The sequence below is a fragment of the Leptodactylus fuscus genome, chromosome 5 (assembly GCF_031893055.1).
Source record: "Leptodactylus fuscus isolate aLepFus1 chromosome 5, aLepFus1.hap2, whole genome shotgun sequence".
Taxonomy (NCBI): Eukaryota; Metazoa; Chordata; class Amphibia; order Anura; family Leptodactylidae; genus Leptodactylus; species Leptodactylus fuscus.
The window spans coordinates 106,723,000-106,742,682 of record NC_134269.1 but is presented as its reverse complement, the minus strand read 5'-3'; the positions used below and the strand labels follow the sequence as shown (position 1 = coordinate 106,742,682).

Below are 19,683 nucleotides of genomic sequence, written 5' to 3'. Positions count from 1 at the left end.
AACTAGGAAGACATCAATGTGTGTTAGACATTGAAGGGCAAGATTATTGTGATGGGGCAAAAAGAGAATTGGCAGGGAAAGGTGGGTCAGAGTGGTATGGCATACATAAAAAAACAAACAAAAATTGTGGAGTGTCCTTAGAAAATTGGGAAGATTTTTTGTGCTGGGGGATGGGCACTTATGAAACCTTCGTGCTAAAAGAGTTCTAACCCTGGCTACATTGTACATGTTTTTTGATGGAACATAAAAATCCCAGCACAGATGTGACCTAACCCTACTTGTACAAAACATAATCCGTGTCTCTGTAGCATTAGATTTGTTGCAGAATTGTCTTCTGCCCATCCCATTTATCTGAAGAAATCCATTTGTATATGGAAGATAACACTAAATCAGATGAGTGAGAGACTCTAGTTACATCAAATTTGCTACATGTGAATATACTTTAGCTCAAGTTAACCAAAGGAGAGAAAAAAAAAAATTGACGGTCCAGTTATAAGAAGAGGTCACTAGGAAATTACAGATGTTATATGGAGCATATACTATCCAAGTCTACATTATAGACAAAACTATGAACTGTTGCCAGTGAGATATTTCTCAATAATGAAAACAGAAATTTCAACAAAGTGTAGATTTCAGACACACCTTTAATATATACAAAACATCCTTTCAGATATAAGGTAACAAATAAGCAACGCCGCTTTGAGCTGCAATGTAAAATAAGCCGACACAAAAGCACATAGTTTGGATTTACACAGAAATATACTCTTCTTGTATCCTTATTGGGAATCTGCACCCAACTCAGTGCAAAAACCTACGGATTAGGAAACCAATAAACGTCAATGATGTGCACACGGTTGAGACATAAGGCTTAAAAAAACAAAAAAAAGTCAAAAAGAAATCTAAAATATATTACAACTATGGATGAAAAAGAGATTGGAAAGACGTGAATAGAATATAAACATTTCTTTAAAAATATATATATTTCACAAAGCAAGAATCATTTATTTATAGAAGCAAAAATAAACAAAAAAAAATAAAAATAAAACACACACAAATGGAAAATGATGATTTATATATTTTTATAACAAAATATGACCTTGACATGGATATTGGTATGGGAATAGAACCGATTTTCATACAATTATCATCCAGTACAGCAAATATGTGGAAAGCGAAATGGGTAGAGCTCCCTTAGAGTCTTTTTTGTTTTTAAAATCATTCACTACATTTTACAGATTTATTTATCAAATAGGCTACAAGTTCAACTTGTGAAGACGAAGTACATCTATCATACAGGAAAGAGCACTGTCGTGGACACTGGAGAGAGGTCGTGGTCACAGACGCAGTCTTTCCATGCCTTGCGGTGCAGCTTCACATGGATGTTCTAGATTTTACTCTAAGGCCTACTACTTGCTTGCTTCACAGTGCAAGCCACAAAAAGTAAGCATGACTAAGCCAGAAACTCCTCCGTAGATGAAGCACAGAAATATTAAGCCAAGAAATGGTCCCTGGAAGTCTCAGTGAGCTTTGTGCTTCCTTTTTTTGTGCTTTTTATCTTTTTTCTTGCTGTCACACTTTGTACAAAACCACTGTTCTACTTCTGGCTCTGCCGTTAATCCAACACAAGGCCTGAAAAGGAAACAGATAGAAAAAAATAAGAACCCGATACAAGACTGAATATATAATACAGAGCGCAGAGATACGCACATACATCAAGCAGTATCCCTAGTAATGAATTTAAGTGTACCCATCATGACAGTATTGAAGAAGCAGCCATTTTGAGGAATAAACAAAACATTTACCCAGTTGTGAGCCATTTGAACAAGAGAAACACGTCCTGGAATCAATGCTTTATTCAGAAAGAAATTTCCATAAAAAGCTGAAGTGTTAAAGTGTCCATATATCACATGCATGTTGGTCAAAGATGGTCATTTCTGTGGGACGGGCCGAACATGTGTTTAGTTCTCCAAGAGCCAATGACAGTTGGGTGGAGGGGGTGGTAACAGTGTGTGGCATATTGTACCGCATTGAGTGATCATTTTGTAGTACGTGGTGTGGGGAATCGCTCAGGTAGATGCTTGTAGCAGTGCAGGAAACAGGGACACAGACACTGGGTTGCACACAAGTTCAGGCTTTATTCACTTGTAGTGCATTAACTGCCTATGCAAAGGCACAAATAACCAAAACAAAACCTTCTCGGCTGAGAACTAAACTAAACACAAGCAAACTTTTCCCTGTCTATACAGAAGCCTGGCTACCAGACTCCCACCTTGGCAACAACAACGGGTGGCACAGTACTTGCTCTGTAGGTTTGGTATGGAGAGGTCAGCTCTGTCAGTGTGGTGCCACACTCCTAGACCTCTCACACAGACTTTATCAGGCCTTGATTAGTCAGCTGACCTCCCTGGTGTGAATCTTTACCAAACACCCTTTAGGTGCCTGCCTGGGACATACCTGTCTTCCCAGACCACACCCTTCACTCTCTCACAGTTGTCACTAGGGGTTGTCTAACAGTGGCTTCAACCCCTCTTCCCTACTGAGAGGACATGGAGCACTGAGAGGATCATCACAGAGAGGAACATAGTATAACCATAAACAAGGACTGAGATCATAATGATCAATTAACCATAAGAGGCCCAGACAAACCTAGGATTATACAAATATTTTCTTTTAACTATTAGGAATAAAGTAAGGGCAGAAGAACATAAGTGTGAAAACCGTAGGCCAGCTGCATTGGTTGCATACATTGTGAGAAGGACCTTTTACTGTTTTCATAGGTTTTATGGATTGAAGCCTATTCTGATTTATAACAGACCACCACTGATGTGCAATTTCTCTTCTCGCCTCAGGGATATTGGTGATAACATTCAACTGAAAGACCTTTCAATTAGTAAAAGTATATGTACAAATTAAATAAGTTTCCAATTAGGTTTCCAAATATACATGTACCATCCCTACAACATTCTATGCAAATGCAGTTACAAAAGCAAACTTAAGCACTGATTCCTAGAGCTTATTAATATACTATATTTACTGTGCTGTATTAAATGCAGCGTAGAAATAGCATGCGGCTGATCTCTGGTCAATCTCTGCAAGTTGAAGTTTGCTGTCAATCAGCATTACTTGGTTTTTGCACAGTGCAGATAAACAAAGCCTCTTAGCTTCCTGACCATTATCAGTATATTTAAAGGTGTAGAATAAGCATTGTATTTAGAAATGGGAAGTCGAACCAGGAGATTTCCAGGTATCTATTCTGAACAAGTGCTTTACTTGGGAGATTTGCACACACGGGGAGCAATTCTTAATTTATAGTGTACGGTTTAGGAGAAAATATGCTACCAAATCATAAGCAACACTATTTTTTTAACCATTACCCATGTCTAGTTCCAGATTCTTTAAAGCACTGCAGAGTTAAACTAACATATAACTTCCAGGACCTTAGTCTCTGAGGATGATATCATCACAGGTCCTGGAAGCTTCACCAACTTCTGCTGATAACACTAAAGAAGGCAATGGGGGCAATGGCAGGATGTGACAGAGGTGGGGCTATAGGGAGCAAATTATTTCAGAGGCAGGAGGAGGAACAAGGAGGCATTTTGACAGAAGAGGTAGGGCACAAGAACAGGGGTGACCAAATTTTGATGAACCTGAGGTCACATGGTAGTTCTCAATAGTATCTCTAGGCACAAAAATTTTACACTAAAATCCATGCTAGAAAAAGTCTCACTATGACCATGTGACTTAATAAAGAAGGCGCCAGCAAGATAAGAAAACACAGCGACTCAGATTTACTAACAGTTCAACAGTGTAAGCTTAGGCAGTCTAAAAATGTGTTAGATTTATCACAGGGGCAGATGCTGAATTTTATACTAAAGTCTAAAGATACATACGATATTTAAGTTTTTACTAGGTTCTTGTTAGCTTGCTTTGAGTCACAATTTTAGCGCGCACACACACACGTTTAGCACATTGAAAAATTTAACCTAAAATTAAAAGTGCCAAAATTCACCACATCGCCCATGTTTACACCAGTGTCTAGTCATAACCAGAATAGAAAATCTAAGTCACTGACAGTAGATTACCAATACTATTATATAAAGGACAATACAAAAAAAAAAAAAAGGTCTATCAAAGAAATATGACAAATAAATGTGTCATATATCTGGCGCATAGATAGATAGATAGATAGATAGATAGATAGATAGATAGATAGATAGATAGATAGATAGATAGATAGAGAGGATTGATAGATGGATAGATGATAGATAGATAGACCGTCAGATAGACAGCAGACAGATAAATAGATAGCAGATAGATCTATCATTGACATGTCAAGAAATCATAATAGAAAAATACAGAAATTTACTAGAAGGTGTATAAAGAACACATAACAGGAGGAAAGTTTAAACCATATAAATAGTATAGCAAACACTGAAGGCCAATGTAAAGGCATAAAAATTTAGTAAGGAGGGGGTGTTTTGGTTGTCTGTCTGCCCCTTCCCTGAGCTTGAGGACTGAGTTTTTTTTTTCCCCAACTTGGAATTCAGCCTGGCTGAATATAAGGTATCTGCGGTGCTCCTATTAACCCCTTCCCGACAGAACAGGAGCACTGCAGATACCCTATATTCAGTAGACCAGGCACTTTCAGACACAGGGACACCTAATGTGTATGTGTTTCACAGTCATTTTCTACTTTTATATGTATTATTAGGGAAAGGAGGGATTTAGAGATTTTATTTATTTTATTTTTTAAAGCTTTTTTTAAAAACTATTTTATTGGAGATTGTATACATTACTATTGCGGCTGGTCATAGACCCCCCTCCCCCCCCCCCCAAAAAAAAAAAATAAAAAAATATATATATATATTTTTTTTTTTTTTTTTAGCTTGACTCGAGTATAAGCTGAGGGGGGCTTTTTCAGCACAAAAACTGTGCTGAAAAATTCGGCTTATACTCGAGTATATACGGTAAGTGCCCCTTTACATTATTCCTTCTAAGTAACATGTAAATTAGCTTACCAATGGTACCAATCATCGCATCCATCACAGCCAATCATCGGACTACCATCATCGAGTTTATTACAACCTGGACAGATCCATATTTGATTACCCCATTCATCGCGGATCTGTAAAATGATCAAAAACATATAAGATATTGAATTATATTATATGCACATTTCGGAGAGTTCCAAAAACTGACAAATGACAAAATAAAAGCTATGTTTGACAACAATACTTATTCGGCACTCTTAATAAAGATGGCATCTGCTCTTTGATCGTGCTTTATATAATATGTATATTATAAATGTTGTTTTCAGTCTATTATTGATGTGGCCGTTTTACCTGACCTCTCTTAACAGCCTAACAGCTCAAGTGCACAACTAAAAGGTCCCTCATTGACTTCAATGGGAGGGTCTGTTCCAACATTACAGAGCAGGATAGGACCTTCTATATGAGTATTGGAATGGCATGGAGCATCGGACGCCATCACAAGAGCCTCAGACTTTTTTTTTCCTTCACGTTCTCCTACTATAAATGAATAAATTGACAGGCGGCCATTACTACTGGGGACATGTCTGTACACACACTGCTCCAAACTATTTTTGAGTTGACAAAAAATTCCTCTTGCAAAATTATTTTCAGCTCACAAAGGTATGTTGGGAGATAATACAAGGCACTGCTATTGCTTTCATAATGATTTTGGGACATATTCCCTTTTTACTACACATTGAACTGCAGTTTTGTTATAGCACAACACACGCAGCCCCTAGACATCACCTTAAAGCACCCTAACAGATATTTGGCTAGCACAGATGCCCTGAGTGTACAGAAGTTATATACAGGCCTGGCAATTATATACAATAGTGCAAGACTTTACGTTTTATTGCATCTTTACTTATTAGCCAAACTCTCCAGTTCAGCTTGCTGATAAGATCAAGAGTATAACATGTTGTTACTCAGTAACTTTCCATTTACTTTATGACATCCCTGTCACTCTGAATTAAAATCCCAGTAAAACAAAACCAGAAAACTAGTCCCATTCAAGCTGGATAATTGAGTATATCCATTCGGTTAGAAATGGCTCTGCCACTTAGAATTATCATTTCCACTGCTAGAAGTAAAGATGAATGTTCGGCCTGCTTTCACCACAATGCAGTAATGGAAAAGCAATCACAAATAAGTGCTGAATATGACATCTTTGTATTCCACACCTTTTAAAGTTATTCATATGCACATTCATTTACTACAGAACTCCAAGATAGTTGCTCGGCTCCTTCTGGAATTAGAACAGAAGTGAACAACTACCGCACCACTGTCTTCATTCATCTTCCACTTAGATGTGGCGGCTGTCTCAACAGCTGGGACAGCGAGCAAAATCTACGACAGCAAGGAGCAGGCATAGAGTTCCACTATATGAGTAGTTATGACAGTCTGGCGTAAAATATAATATATTGAGCCATGGTGATCTCCATCCACTTTTAATAAAACACTACTCTGTGGAGTATGGAGAAAGACAGATAAAAGGACAGATAGGGTGTACCAAATGCAAATGTTTGAAATTTGGACAATACATTAAACACCTAAAAATTCTGAAAAATCGAAAAAAGAACTTACCACATATGTACTGACAGTCTCTGTGACAACACTTCTGTATGGAGTTTTAGAGTTGCCAGTGTTTGGTCCAGGTGCAGGAGGTGCTGAATTTGGGGCTGGTGATGCTGCCGCTGGCGCAGGAGGTGCCTGCACAGGGGGTGGGATAACAACAACTGGTGCAGGAGCCGGAGATGGGACAGGTGGAGGAGATTTAGGCAAGGATGGTGGAGGAGCAGCTTTGGCGTCCGGTGCAGATACCACTTTACTGATAACTCTGAGGAGGGAGAGGGTTAAAAAAAAAAATAATAAAAAAAAAAAATCAATTAAGTAATAGGCAATGGCTATGTAAGCTTGTGAGCAGAACAAGGCTTTAAAAGGAGTTGTGACACTTTAAGCACTTATCTTCTATCCTGTAGATAGGGGTTAAGTGTATAATGGTACAACCCCTTTAAGAGATGGTGCACGCACGTAGTATCAGCAAGCCTCAGACGGCTCAGCCTAACAACAAACCTAGAGACAAACCACATTTATTAACAGATGTATCTTATGTGAAAAGGCTCACTGGTCTCAAGAGCTTATTCTTTCATGAACATTAAGGCCTCCATTGAGTCTAGTAGTTTATAGAAGTTTTCTGGCAACGATCAAATGACAACTACTTACAAATTTGCCACTTTTCTCAATGTTCATCACATTTGAAAACAAAGGAGAAAGGTAAGCATGGTCTCCAAAGAGAAAGCGTTAGTCTGTATCCTATCAATATACCACAGATGTCCAAAATGAATATACTGTATTCCTAAAATCTTATACCGTGTGGTTATTTAATATTACTTTACACATACACACATCCAGCTATCTACCTATCTACCATGACAACCTACCGTAGTGAAACCACCATTAGGTTAGGGTCACCTGACTCAGCCCAACAATGTTTTCCCTTGTGAATTGCCGATTCCATTACTGCATTACTGAGATATTGCTGTTTTTGTCAACATGGGGAATTAAAAAAAAAAAAAAAAAAAAAAAAAAAGCTTTTTGGAGAAATGTCAGTGCCCTTGTTGTTCCAAAGAGCTCATATTCATATATACATACAAAAATAGTGATATCTCAGCAATGGACGCTCCAATTCACAAGTTGGTTCAGGGGACCCCAACCTATCTATTTGCAGGGTTGGTTGACATGCTGGATTCTGGAGACAGATTGCCCTTTAACTATTTACAGATTAACTATGTCATTTCTTTGTAATGATTTAAGTTCCATTGCCCATACTTGGAAAAGCCCTGGAAAAATGCAGAGGCAAAAACAGTAGTGAATACACTGGAGTCTTTACGCCGCCGTCATGTGGGAACTATTCATATGAATGCTAATAGAGGCCCATTTTGGAGCTGATAACTTATCTCAAAGATGAAGGGGTGTCCAAGTCTTTTAGCTTCTTACATTAAAGACATTACAAATATTTGCTAATTCAATACTTCCTTCCTCAAACCAGGATCTTTGGCTGGCAGCAAAACTAATTCCTAAACAGTGTAACCTCAGCAGTCAAAATGCTTCCTGCTCTCTTCCTTAGTAGTGTCAAGTATAGTTTACACGAGGTTTTATGCATCCCGACTCCAAGCGGACAAGTCCTTCATGTTCTCCTGAGTCATCAGCGTTACGATTCTAGACTTCTAACAACATTATACACTAATATAGGGTCAGATTTACTTAAAAATGTTATGGGGGAACATTTAACACTTCAGAACTGGGCCATTTATCCTGGTTCAGAAGCTGACATTTTTTTTTGTACATATGGTTTAAGGGCTATAACTTTTTTGGGGCTACTGAAATCATTACTGCATCTTTTTCAGTGATAGAGGACATTATTTATATGTTATTTCTACTTTTGTATGTTTTTCTATTTTTTTTTTTTTTTTATATCCAGGAAAATGTAAACTACAAGTAAAGGGGAAACATATCTGTTTGACATTTTTCATGTTTTTCTTATTTTAATAGCAAATAGTGCTACTAAACGGTTATAAAATGGTTTCCCCTCTTCCCCATGGTAATTTTTATGTATCACTGTTGTATTGCCAGGGGCAAGGCTAGGCTGTGGTGTGGGCATGGTAGTGAAGGTTTTCTTTTTTCTTTTTATAGTTTACTTTAATAAGTTTATCTTATTTCCTTGTTTACTTATACGTTCTGCCATTACTGGTTTTCCTTTCTGATTTTCCTTGTAACTTTGATACAATAGCCATAGTAACAGAAGGAATGTAGCCTCCTAAGCTGCACTGCAAAATTGATCTGGGTCCCATAGGACCCAGCACCGCATCCAACTGACTACTGGGCCAGAGAGGTATGTGCATCATGGTGGTTCCCATAGCTGGACTTTAAACACAGTGTAGGCAATGGTCAGGAAGGCAGGGACAGTAATAAACCATCCCCTGCTTTCCCTCTGAATGTACATACATCCTTGCAAAGTTAGGACTGAACTATCTGGATGTATCTAGTTTCTATATATTCCGTGTCTATGGGCGGTCTGAAATAGGCTAGTTACTGGGAAAAAGTTACAGACTATAGTTTAGTAAATTTCTAAAATGAATAACATAGGAACAGCACAAGGCAGTTCTAAAGAAAAGATGCTTCAGAATTGGTACGTTATGGGGAATTCATTTATGTACTGAAACAGATGCCAAAAGACAATGTAGTTTTTGTAAAAAAAAAAAAAAAAAAAAAAAAAAAAAAAAAATCTATCTCTGCATAGAAAAGTCACATACAGTGCAATTTATCGGGTGGAACAATAATTTATATAATAATAATGATAATAGTAGTCTTGAAAAAGACAGGCCAGATGTGCTGTGCGCCTAACACTTCACTTTCACCCCACAGCATTAAATGTGAATTATGGCTGTGAGAAGCCCACATGACTCCGATCTGTCATCAGAGGAAAGGATACACAGTGACCAATATTAGACAGTCTGTTTATTTGCAGTAATTAGATTTACATTCCACTGGCGCTTGCTTTCTGGAGACGCTTACAGTAATAACTTCTGCAGGTTTGCAGCCAATGAAGACAAAAAGGTCTTCAGCGTATTGCTACTTGCAGCAGACGGTTTCTCATTGAAGCAGATTTATCATAAAACTCAAAGCAGATAGAGATTTCTATGAATTCTTTCATCTTAAGTCTCATTGCTATTAAAGCGTCAGATTTATAGCTGGTACCGTTTATATAAGCCTTGCCCTAATGGGTTAAATAGGGTTCTCGTGCTGCATACTGTACACAGCTACCATTTTGGTTTTATATAGTCACTCAGCAGTCTTTAATGCGGCTATCCAGCTGTTAACAGTTTTCATTTCTAAGTAATAAACCACTAAATTCCACATTGTAAAATAATTTGGAGGCCCATTAGCGCAGCAATAAACACAGACAGTCACTGCCAGCTATCCATTGTTTAACTTTCCCTATACAGTGGTTTACTCTTCCACATTCTTCTCCCTTCAGTATCATTTCTTCCTCCTGAATTAATTCCACTCCTGGTTCTCCTTCATGGGCTTCTGTTGAATGAGCAATCTCTAGCGGAGTAACCAACACCGCCCACAGCTGTGTCCCACAATAGCCCCATGCTGCTAGCATTACGTTTTCTGGAGGATTTGGTCACGCTGCCCTAACTGCTGCAGACACTGGCCTTATTCATAAAAACGTGCAGAAGGAGGGATTTTCAGCAGGATTCCTTTACCTGTTTCCCCACCACATAACAGTGGATTAAATGGACTAGGTCATGAAATGCTTGGACTGGAATGCAAACCAACAGCTTGACGAGTCAATAAAAAGCCACCCATCCTTGCCCAAACACTGAAGGAGCCAAGGTTAAGGGCAAAAGCAATTGGGATATGTCCACAGAGGGCAGTCTAATGATCCCTATTCTTTTCTTTCTGGATGCAAACATTGTAGGGGCTGCCATTTGAATAACCAGGCTAGTGCAAAGAATGGGGAGGTACACATAACAGTGTAAAGCACAGTGTTAAATATATGCCATAAAGTCACCTGTCAAATATACACTACCCAGCAAGCCTATTTAATATGATCCAAAAAATCTGGTAACACTAGTAATATATCATAATAAGCAAAGATAGTAATTATCATAAATAAACACTTATGCCATTAAAATAGAGTAAGACCCTGGTATCCATAGGGAATAGGTACCAATCCAACCAACAAAAACTGGAAGCTATGGAGAGCATTATGGCTCCGTGTACTATGCAGCGGTGAGGTTGTGCTACCGCAGGCCTGGTCACTATACAGTGTATGGAGCCATCCGCTTCAGGTTGTGTACACTGCCTAGTGGAAAAACACCAGGCAGAGTCTGGGGCAGAGTTGCCAAGTTTTGTAGCACCCCATCATAATTTCTTTTTTTCGGTTGTTGCCAATGAGTGTGTATAGTCTAGGATAGCCCCTGCTTCTAACCATGGTTAATGAGACAGTGGATATTTATTGTTGAGATTATGGTAAAACCCTAATCTTAACAAGTTACGACCCATTTAAACATGTACGTTTTTTCCCTATTTAGGAAGGTTAAATGGGGAGAAAACAAAAATACAAAACTACGCAGCCTAGCTTGTACATTTCCACTTCTTATCCTTGTGTTGCTGTTGAATAATATAACCACAAACACACAGGGTATGATCCTCTAAATCATCCTGGTTGCTTTATTAAGGTTAGGGCTACAATCATTAACCAGATGCATCTTGCTACAATGACATTGTCCTTAGACTGAGCACAATGTCACCAGGAATACTGTATGGAAAGCAGACTAGTGGTGTAAATACTGATTTACATTAGATGTGCAACTTGCTTGCACACCTCCCGAAGTACTCGAGTGTCCAGTAGATGCCATATCTTAAGCACCTCATGGCATTAAGTCAATGAGTGATCAGTGACTTGATAACACTGCAGAGAAAACACTATAATGCACTGCTCAAATAATACATTAAGAAGCAGTCTTAAATATTTTAAGCCCAAATGAACTAACACCACCTAACCCATTATGGATAAGATCTGGTCAAAAAACATTAAAACACAATTTATGGAAGCTGTGCCCAGAGATAAGCTTCATTTGAAGACTGACCTTTTATTTATTTAGGGAACCAAATGAGGTCTAATTGCATTAGAATTGAATCCAGTAAATTTCCCTGAAATACTTATTTGGCAGCCCTCAAATTGGTATGTCGGCAAATGCCACTATTGTAAATGGCAACTTGCAAGTTGTAATCAGATAGGATCAGAAACCTGTTCTCAAGTAGGTAAAGACTTGGAGGCTTATGACCCAAAAGGTATATGGCACCACAGACAGAACTGCTGACAACATGTGAAACGGTTACTCAAGTGGTGCCGGATACTTGTTACATGTGGAAATCCTGCAACAGTGGCCAAAACAAACTTCGTGCTCATTTTCATTTATCTTCATTTTCTCTCATCTGGGGTGACCTTAAATTCCATTATTTTCAACTTAAAATGAAAATAACCTCCTAGGGGCAACACGGTGGCTCAGTGGTTAGCACTGCAGCCTTGCAGCGCTGGGGTACTGGGTTGGAATCCCGCCAGGAGTAACATCTGCAAGGAGTTTGTATGTTCTCCCTGTGTTTGCGTGGATTTCCTCCCATTCTACAAAGACATACTTAAATGAAAGAAAAAAAGAAAAAAAAAGTACATTGTGATCCCTATATGGGGCTCACACTCTACATTAAAAAAAATAAATAAAATAAAATAAAAAAAAATAACTTCCTGATAACCAGTGACAAGTAAAGCAGCCCTTTGGCAGATCCAGCTAAATTGGTGAAGTCTGCCCTGAATTTGATGCATGTGGTGGTCATAAAAAGATTAACAGCAGATGCCACTAAAATGAGCTGGATCTGCCACAGATTTGCAGACAAACATCTCATGTGTATGGCCAGATTAAGAGAACAAACCACTAGATACACAACTACCATAAGATGTTCCATTGGTTAAGATGTTATTGCTTACATTGTATCTTGGCCGGCACCAACCCTCAGTGTCAGTCGGGGAATCACAGGTGACGGGGCAGGAATTGATAACTCCACTTTGGCCTGCTAAAACAAAAGGTTTGGTTAGAAGATGTGAATCACGTTAAAAAGACAACAGGTTGTACTAGCCATCATTTATTGGCTACCGCATGTAGATGCTAACATGTTGAGTCTACATTTTGCTAGGATTTTGTTTTCTTTACAAAACTCGGGGGGGGGGGGGGATTTAGGCTAAGGTCTAATGGGACGTCCCACAGCGCTTTATTGCTGCGGGACGTCCCGTGGGGGCCTTAGCCTAAATCTTTTTTTTTTTTTTTTATTTTCCCCGTGGCGGCAACGTATCGCAGTGCTTCCAGCAGCACTTTAAACAAAGTTTGTTGAGTTTTCCTCAGTGGACTGTTACTAGAGATGAGCGAGTACTATTTGAAACGGCCGTTTCGAATAGCACGCATCCATAGGAATGAATGGAAGCGGCCGGCATGCAGACTTTGCCAATGGCCAACCGCTTAACCCCCTGCGTGCCAGCTACGTCCATTCATTCCTATGGGTGTGTGCTATTCGAAACTGGAGTTTTGAATAGTACTCACTCATCTCTACCTGTTACAATTTTTTCTATGGGGAAACCATCGGTGTTTCTGTAGATACAATTGACATGCTGCGATTTCCAAAACCGCACCGGCTTTGGAAATCGCGGCATGTCCAAGTCGCAATTTTTACTGCAAAGTGGACATGGGATTCGCTGGAATCCCAACCACTTTGCACTTACTGTAAACCGCCAAGATTTTTCCCACAGTGTTTCCATCCCGTGGGGCCCCGGCCTCAAGAGGTCTTTCACATTGCGTCAGTTGCATCCTGTCATAGGCGATGCCAATTCTGGAACAGTTGGATTTTTTTGAGAGCAGTTACTGGCCTACTAAAATCTGTATCAAATGTGGAAACTGCATTCACCTAAAAATCCAACATCTGCCTGTCTGATCAATGCAAAAGTATTTCCCAGCACAGAGTTTTGTGTCCAACCAGTCCGACACTGGCCAACGCACACATTACACTGTAGGGTATATTGTTTCTTAGGAAACAATACTATCAGTGGTCCACTGTAACTAGCTAGTATGAGACCAATATGTACAGTAGTACACCTAAATAAAAGTATACATCAAAATAAGAGAGTGATCAAACATCCTGGCTGGCGAGGGCACATATTAAGGGGTAGTACCTGCAGCACCAAGGAGAACAGTGGCTGAGCACACTTTGGCAGCCTGTAAGATCTGCTCAGCAGGGCATAGTCTGGCCCTCTGGTAGTGGATGGGATATTAAAAAGGAAGACAATGTAATCATTTAGACAAAACAAAAATCTCATTTACATTTTCATTAGCGCTGCTGCTGTGTTAATGTGTTATCTCCATTTTCATTAAGATTCAATCATTGCTGGGCTATAATTTTAATTTATCACAAATTGCACGTCCATGCCAGGTTTTTTTTTTTTTTCCACCAGAAGTAAAATCTGAACATTACAAGTTAAAAGGACAACTGGCTGTTGGGAAAAGCGCAAAACTGAAGCCGAGAGAGTTTTCACTTTTAAGCTTCCCAAATCACCATAAAAGTAAAGTATTGCAATACAACATCCCTTTGTAAGTGCCTTAAAATATATTGTTAGTGGATTTGTCCAGTTAAATGTATAAGCAACTCTCCTTTCACCTGAACTAATAATGGTAGTCTTATAAACCCTTTACTGCCATGTGCTGCATTTTTTGCTAATCTTTAAGGATTTAGCTGCTTTGCCACATACCTCGGGGCACCAACTGATAAAGCTTTAACTCCATATTGCTCCTAAAACCCCAGTAGAGAAGGAAAAAAGACCAGGAAAATACCAGTAATTTAAAGGGCAACAAGCTTAAAATCCTAACTTGCAGGAGTCCGGTGGATTTAAGAGACACTTCTCAGCTATTCCTTCTACTATTTCATTTATTATGGGAATTCTTTGTGCTGGGACACTTTTAGTTTTATTTTCTTCACAGGGGCTCTGTTGGCTAGTGCCAATCCCGTCAACTGAGTCTGTTATTGCAGAGATTCTTTGTCTATCACTTTAAGGCTGAGTTCACACTGAGTTTTTTTGGTCAGGAATTGGGTCAGGAATCCAACTCAAAATCAGCCTCTCAATAGAGTTCTATTGGGAGGGTTTTTTTTTTGGAGGCTGACTTTGAGGGTAAGTTCACACAGGGTTTTTTGGTCAGGATTTTGAGACCGTATCAAAATACTGACTAAAAAGATGGCTCCCATTGAAATCAATGGGAGCTGGTCAGTTCTTTTTTTCCGTGAGCTGTTTGTTCTGGCTCCCGAAAAAAGAAGGGACAAACTCATTCTTTCAGGCGGATTCACCTCTCAACATCCGCCTGAAGACACTCCCTCCCGACTAGACCCATTCATTTGGGCCTAATCTGGAGTGGAGTGCGCAACTGGATGCCGGTGCACTGCACTGGAATCCAGTCGCAGCTACCCGTATTTTGGTCCGGAACCTGAGGCGGCCTCTGCCTCAGGTTCTGGTCCAAAAAAAACCCATGTGAACTTACCCTGAGGCGGATTCCTGACCAAAAGACGGTGTGTGAACTCAGACTAACCTAGGCCAAGTCGCCTCCACAAAAAGCTATAGACATTTTGTGCATGGCAACACTTACATTTCAACATGCCTGATTCTTTTTGCTTAAAGGGGGTTAAGCATATGGCAGAGGTGTCTACTCTCCTCTATCCATTCAGGACACATGCAATGTCATACTGAGTGTGCATGCTTATGGGGATGTCAGATGGAATAGCTGTTGACTGACCAGAACTGAATGCGTATAGTCAGCTTGGGAGCATAATAGGAAATTTAACAAACGGAATATTGGTAAAACCTTACCTTGTCATGCTTGTGTTTTTCCTTATCTTTGTCCTTCTTGTCTTTTTCTTTTTTCTCCTTTTCCTTCTCCTTGACTTTCTCTTTGTCCTTCTTTTTCTTCTTCTCTTTCTTCTCCTTTTTCTTGTCTTTATCTTTAGTTTTCTCTCGTTCTTCATTTAGTTTTTCTGGAACCAGTGGTGACATGGAAGGCATCAAAGATGGCAGCCTAACTGCATTAGGAGTACTGATCATTGGCAGTAACATGTCTTTAGGTGGTAACACAACAGGAGTTGATGGAGCATTTTTCTGTTTCTCCTCTTTGTTTTTATCTTTCCCCTTCTCTTTCTTTTCTTTGTCCTTTTTACCCTTTTCTTTATCTTTCTTCTTATCTTTGTGTTTTTCTTTCTCCTTCTTTCCACTGTTCTCTTTTTGCTTTGGTTTCTGTTCAGAGTCATTCAAATCTTTCGACTTGAGCCTATGTATCTCACCGTCTTCATCCTTCATAGAGTCTTTCCACTGAAGTTTTGAGTCTTTGATACTGTCTTTATCTTTCTCCTTTTCCTTGTTTTTGTCCTTGCTTTTCTCCTTGCTTTTATCTTTGTCCTTCTGTTTTTCTCTGTCCTTTTTCTTCATTTTAGTTTTCAGTTCTTTCTTTACCTTTTTCTTCAGCTCAACTGGAGAAGCTAGCTTAGACTTGTCTTCAAAAGTTTTTACAAGTGGTTCTGGAGTAGGAGGAGATGCAGAGGGGGAAGAAAAGCATGGCTGAACCATAGACACATTTGATGGAGTTTCTTGGTTAACCTTTCGAATCACTTCATTTATGGAGTCATCCATTGTCCATGAAATATCAGAACTGGATGTGCCTCCTGAAGTGGGTAGTGAGGTGCTACAAGCTTTAGCAAAACTACTGTTGGAAGTTGAAACCTTAGGAGTAGCAGGTTCTGCTATTGTGAGTCTTTTAGGACTTGTAAAGACATCACCCTCAGATTCAGAACCTGAGGAAAACTCAAATGGATCAGGTTCTTGTTCAGCACAAGCCCGAGCAATGACAGCATCAATTGAATCTTCAATTGTATTGTCAGCCACTGATGGTTTCTTGGATGGATTTTCGAGGGTCAGTTTTTCAGAATCCTGCGATGCTTGACTTTGCTTTACCTGAATATTCTCCCTTCCAATCTTTTCACTTAATGCAGCAAGTGGTGTACGGCTTGGCGTTTCTGACTTAACAGTTGGCTGAGTAGGAGGGGCAGAAGCTTTTGGACTTTTGGGGCTCTTAGGACTTTTGGCACGTCCTGGAGACTTTTTGTCTTTTAGAGTACTTTTAGGTGAACGCATAGGACTGCCTAGAACTGTAGACAATGGTGTGGATTTGGGAGATTTTGAATTTTTTCCTGGTGAACTTTTTGATTTTGTTTTAGAGGTAAGTGCTTTAGGTTCTAAAGGTTTGGAAGAGGGAATCTGAGGTTTAAGAATAGGAGAAAGCATTACTGGTTCTGAAGGAGAAATAGTCAAATCAGAATTGTCCTGTATTTGAGAAGGTGAAAGCATGGGGGGAACCTTTTGAGCATTAATAGAACTAAGTGGCTCCCGTGGTTCCAATGTTCCATCCAAAAGGTCTCCTTTACTATTACTTAGTCTTTGCCGTTTGGCAAAAGGCATTTCCATGGCTTCTGGACTCTCCAATGGTCTTTTACTTAAATAGTTCTCATCATTAATAGTTTCATCTTCTTCCATCTCTCCTTCCTCAAGAGGAACTTGCATAGCTTCTGCTGAAGTCCCACCATCTGTGGGTACTTGCTCCTCTTCTTCCTCTGTAAAAAGGAAAAAAATAAATAAAGTTGAATTGACTTGAATATCACAAAATTTACATATTGCCCATATTTTAAATCCCCAATCAAAACTCAAACAGACTTAACCTGAACTAAATTACTGAACAAATGTGACATGGAACTTAAAGAGGTCATTCATACCATCTGCTTTAATACGTATTTGTAATTACAAGTCTAAAACGATATAAGGCAAATACAGAAAAAGTCAACTAAAACACATATCTTCCATCTAGTGTTCCATACTTCTTAGTTTATATATTAATTCGGTTAAGATCCTTTTTTAATAAAACAATGGAAATTCCAATGACAAAAGAGTAATAATTTTACTGTTCTTTACGGTTTTATGTGGTTACTGTGCTTCCATTATAATTGTACTTGTTGACCAGAATATACATTGTATTCGACTTTATGCACAGTTAAATAATCAATACATCTACTGTAGTACTTTAGTCATCCTATGGGTACCTGCACAAATTTCCAGATACATATTGATGTTTGCATGGCCCAGCTGTGTACACAGCAGGCCAGCATTGACACCTGGTATTATAAATGGACTAATATATATGGTAATAGTGCTGCATCGCATAACTGCAGAGTGCCCTGATAACAGCAGGACTCAGAGTTTCTATGACTACATACTAAACTGGGCTGTTTACAGGGACTTGCTGCTGACACCATAAGCGTATTCAAACCGCTATGCCTTTGTTATTTATGATATAGTTTATGATAAGGACACCTCAACCTATTCCCTTTGCCTGTCACATACAATAAATTGGACTCATAAATCACCACATCTGTGTTATTACAAATGACAGTAACATACAACCTGCTGCAAGAGGTAGAGGAATTTTTTTTTCGCCTTTGACGGCACTAGAAGCTAGAATAAGATTGCATTTGAGTCTGACCAAAAGCAATGAATGAATATGTACAAATTCAGATGTTGAAATTTCAATAACTCTATTTATACTGAAATATTGGAAACTTCTAGGTGCTTACACCAAGCCATTAATCATTGCATTGATTAAAGTACTAATAAGAATATTAATTTGGCTTCATAGATTGTCTGCACTATAAACATTAAGAACCACGCCATTTCACCAAGTTAGAACACAACAGTAAAGAGGTCACCTCTATATGAGAAGAGTGGGCAGTGAATGGAAAGAACAGATGATTTCTACTAAGTTGTAGGGATGTACAATACAGAGCAGTCTGCCTCTCCCTTATCCATTACTACTACTACTGGTTTCCTCACATGTAAGTCTGCATGGAGTAACTTTAAGGCTAAGGCCTCACGGCCAAGAACCGCGGCGCTGAAGCGCTGCGGGATCAACCACGGCGTGAACGCATTGCGGTTCTTCCCGCAGCGCATTGAACAGAAAGTTCATGGAGTTTTCCTCCGTGGACTTTGTTACAATTATATCTATGGGAAAGATGCTGGCGTTTCCGTAGATATAATTGACATGCTGTGATTTTCAAAACAGCGACTTTTCCCGCAAAGTGGGCACGGGATTTGCATGAATCCAATCCACTTTTCAAGTACTGTACAACGCCGCGATTTTTTCTGCAGCGTTTCCGTCGCAGCCAAATCACGGCACTTCCGGCCTGTGGGGCCCCGGCCTAAAATAGCAAACAAATAGCCGAGAAAAGACAAAGAACAAAATACTGCACATATAGGGACACTGGACTTTAAATCCAGGTTATGATGCAGCTAAAAACATCCCGGAGACAGAAAAGAAAAATCTTGGCACGTTAAGGAAAACTGCATGCATTTTATAAGAAGTAGAGGCTATGAGGAGGGACCAGCCCTACTACTCCCATCACTCACTTTGAATCCCTCTTTATTCTGAATGTAACCAAGGGCAAAACTTCTCTAGTAACAGGAAGTGAACAGCAAACTCACTAGATGGGATACCTAGTGACGGGAAATTTAGAGAGATTTATCAGGCAGAAAACAGCTACATTGTTAAATAAAGTGCGTTGCATTTTGATCCAGAATGACATCTTCTATTAAGTGAAACTAAGTTGTCTGTAAGAATAGTGACCATTTCAATTCAATTTAAATGTGTGTTTAACAGGTTTCTTTTAAGCCAGCAATATCAACCAGTAACAGCAGTATAACAGCGGCAACTAATAGCTCATATTTTATAACTGATGTAAACACAAAATCACCCAGTAGTACTATTACAATAAAAGGTAACGTACCAGCAGGTTCGGGGACCTTACCCTGCCATCACATCCATATTGCTAATAAAATAGAGATTAAGCGATTTTGTGCAAATATTTATTTATCTTTTTCTATAATTAAACAAACCTATATAAAAGATTTCTTTAGCCTGTACTTCTAAACCATATATTGAATCCCTTGAGACGAAAT

The 19,683-nt window shown here is 39.1% G+C and overlaps 1 protein-coding gene across 2 annotated transcripts in view; it reads right to left on the bottom strand.

Annotated features, from left to right (window-relative positions):
- Window positions 1–626: 626 nt before the first annotated feature.
- TAF3 (TATA-box binding protein associated factor 3) overlaps window positions 627–19,683 on the bottom strand; it is an 82,066-nt gene continuing 63,009 nt past the window's right edge. Inside the window, exons 3-7 of one of the 2 annotated variants that reach the window (XM_075273940.1) lie at window positions 15,502–17,291; window positions 12,589–12,674; window positions 6,615–6,867; window positions 5,019–5,125; window positions 627–1,629 (exon numbers count right to left, since the gene is read on the bottom strand). In XM_075273940.1, the coding sequence (XP_075130041.1) occupies window positions 1,518–1,629; window positions 5,019–5,125; window positions 6,615–6,867; window positions 12,589–12,674; window positions 15,502–17,291 (2,348 nt within the window). In that variant the 3' untranslated portion in view covers window positions 627–1,517. The remainder of the gene's footprint in view (window positions 1,630–5,018; window positions 5,126–6,614; window positions 6,868–12,588; window positions 12,675–15,501; window positions 17,292–19,683) is intronic. The other variant, XM_075273941.1, reaches the window with a different exon arrangement.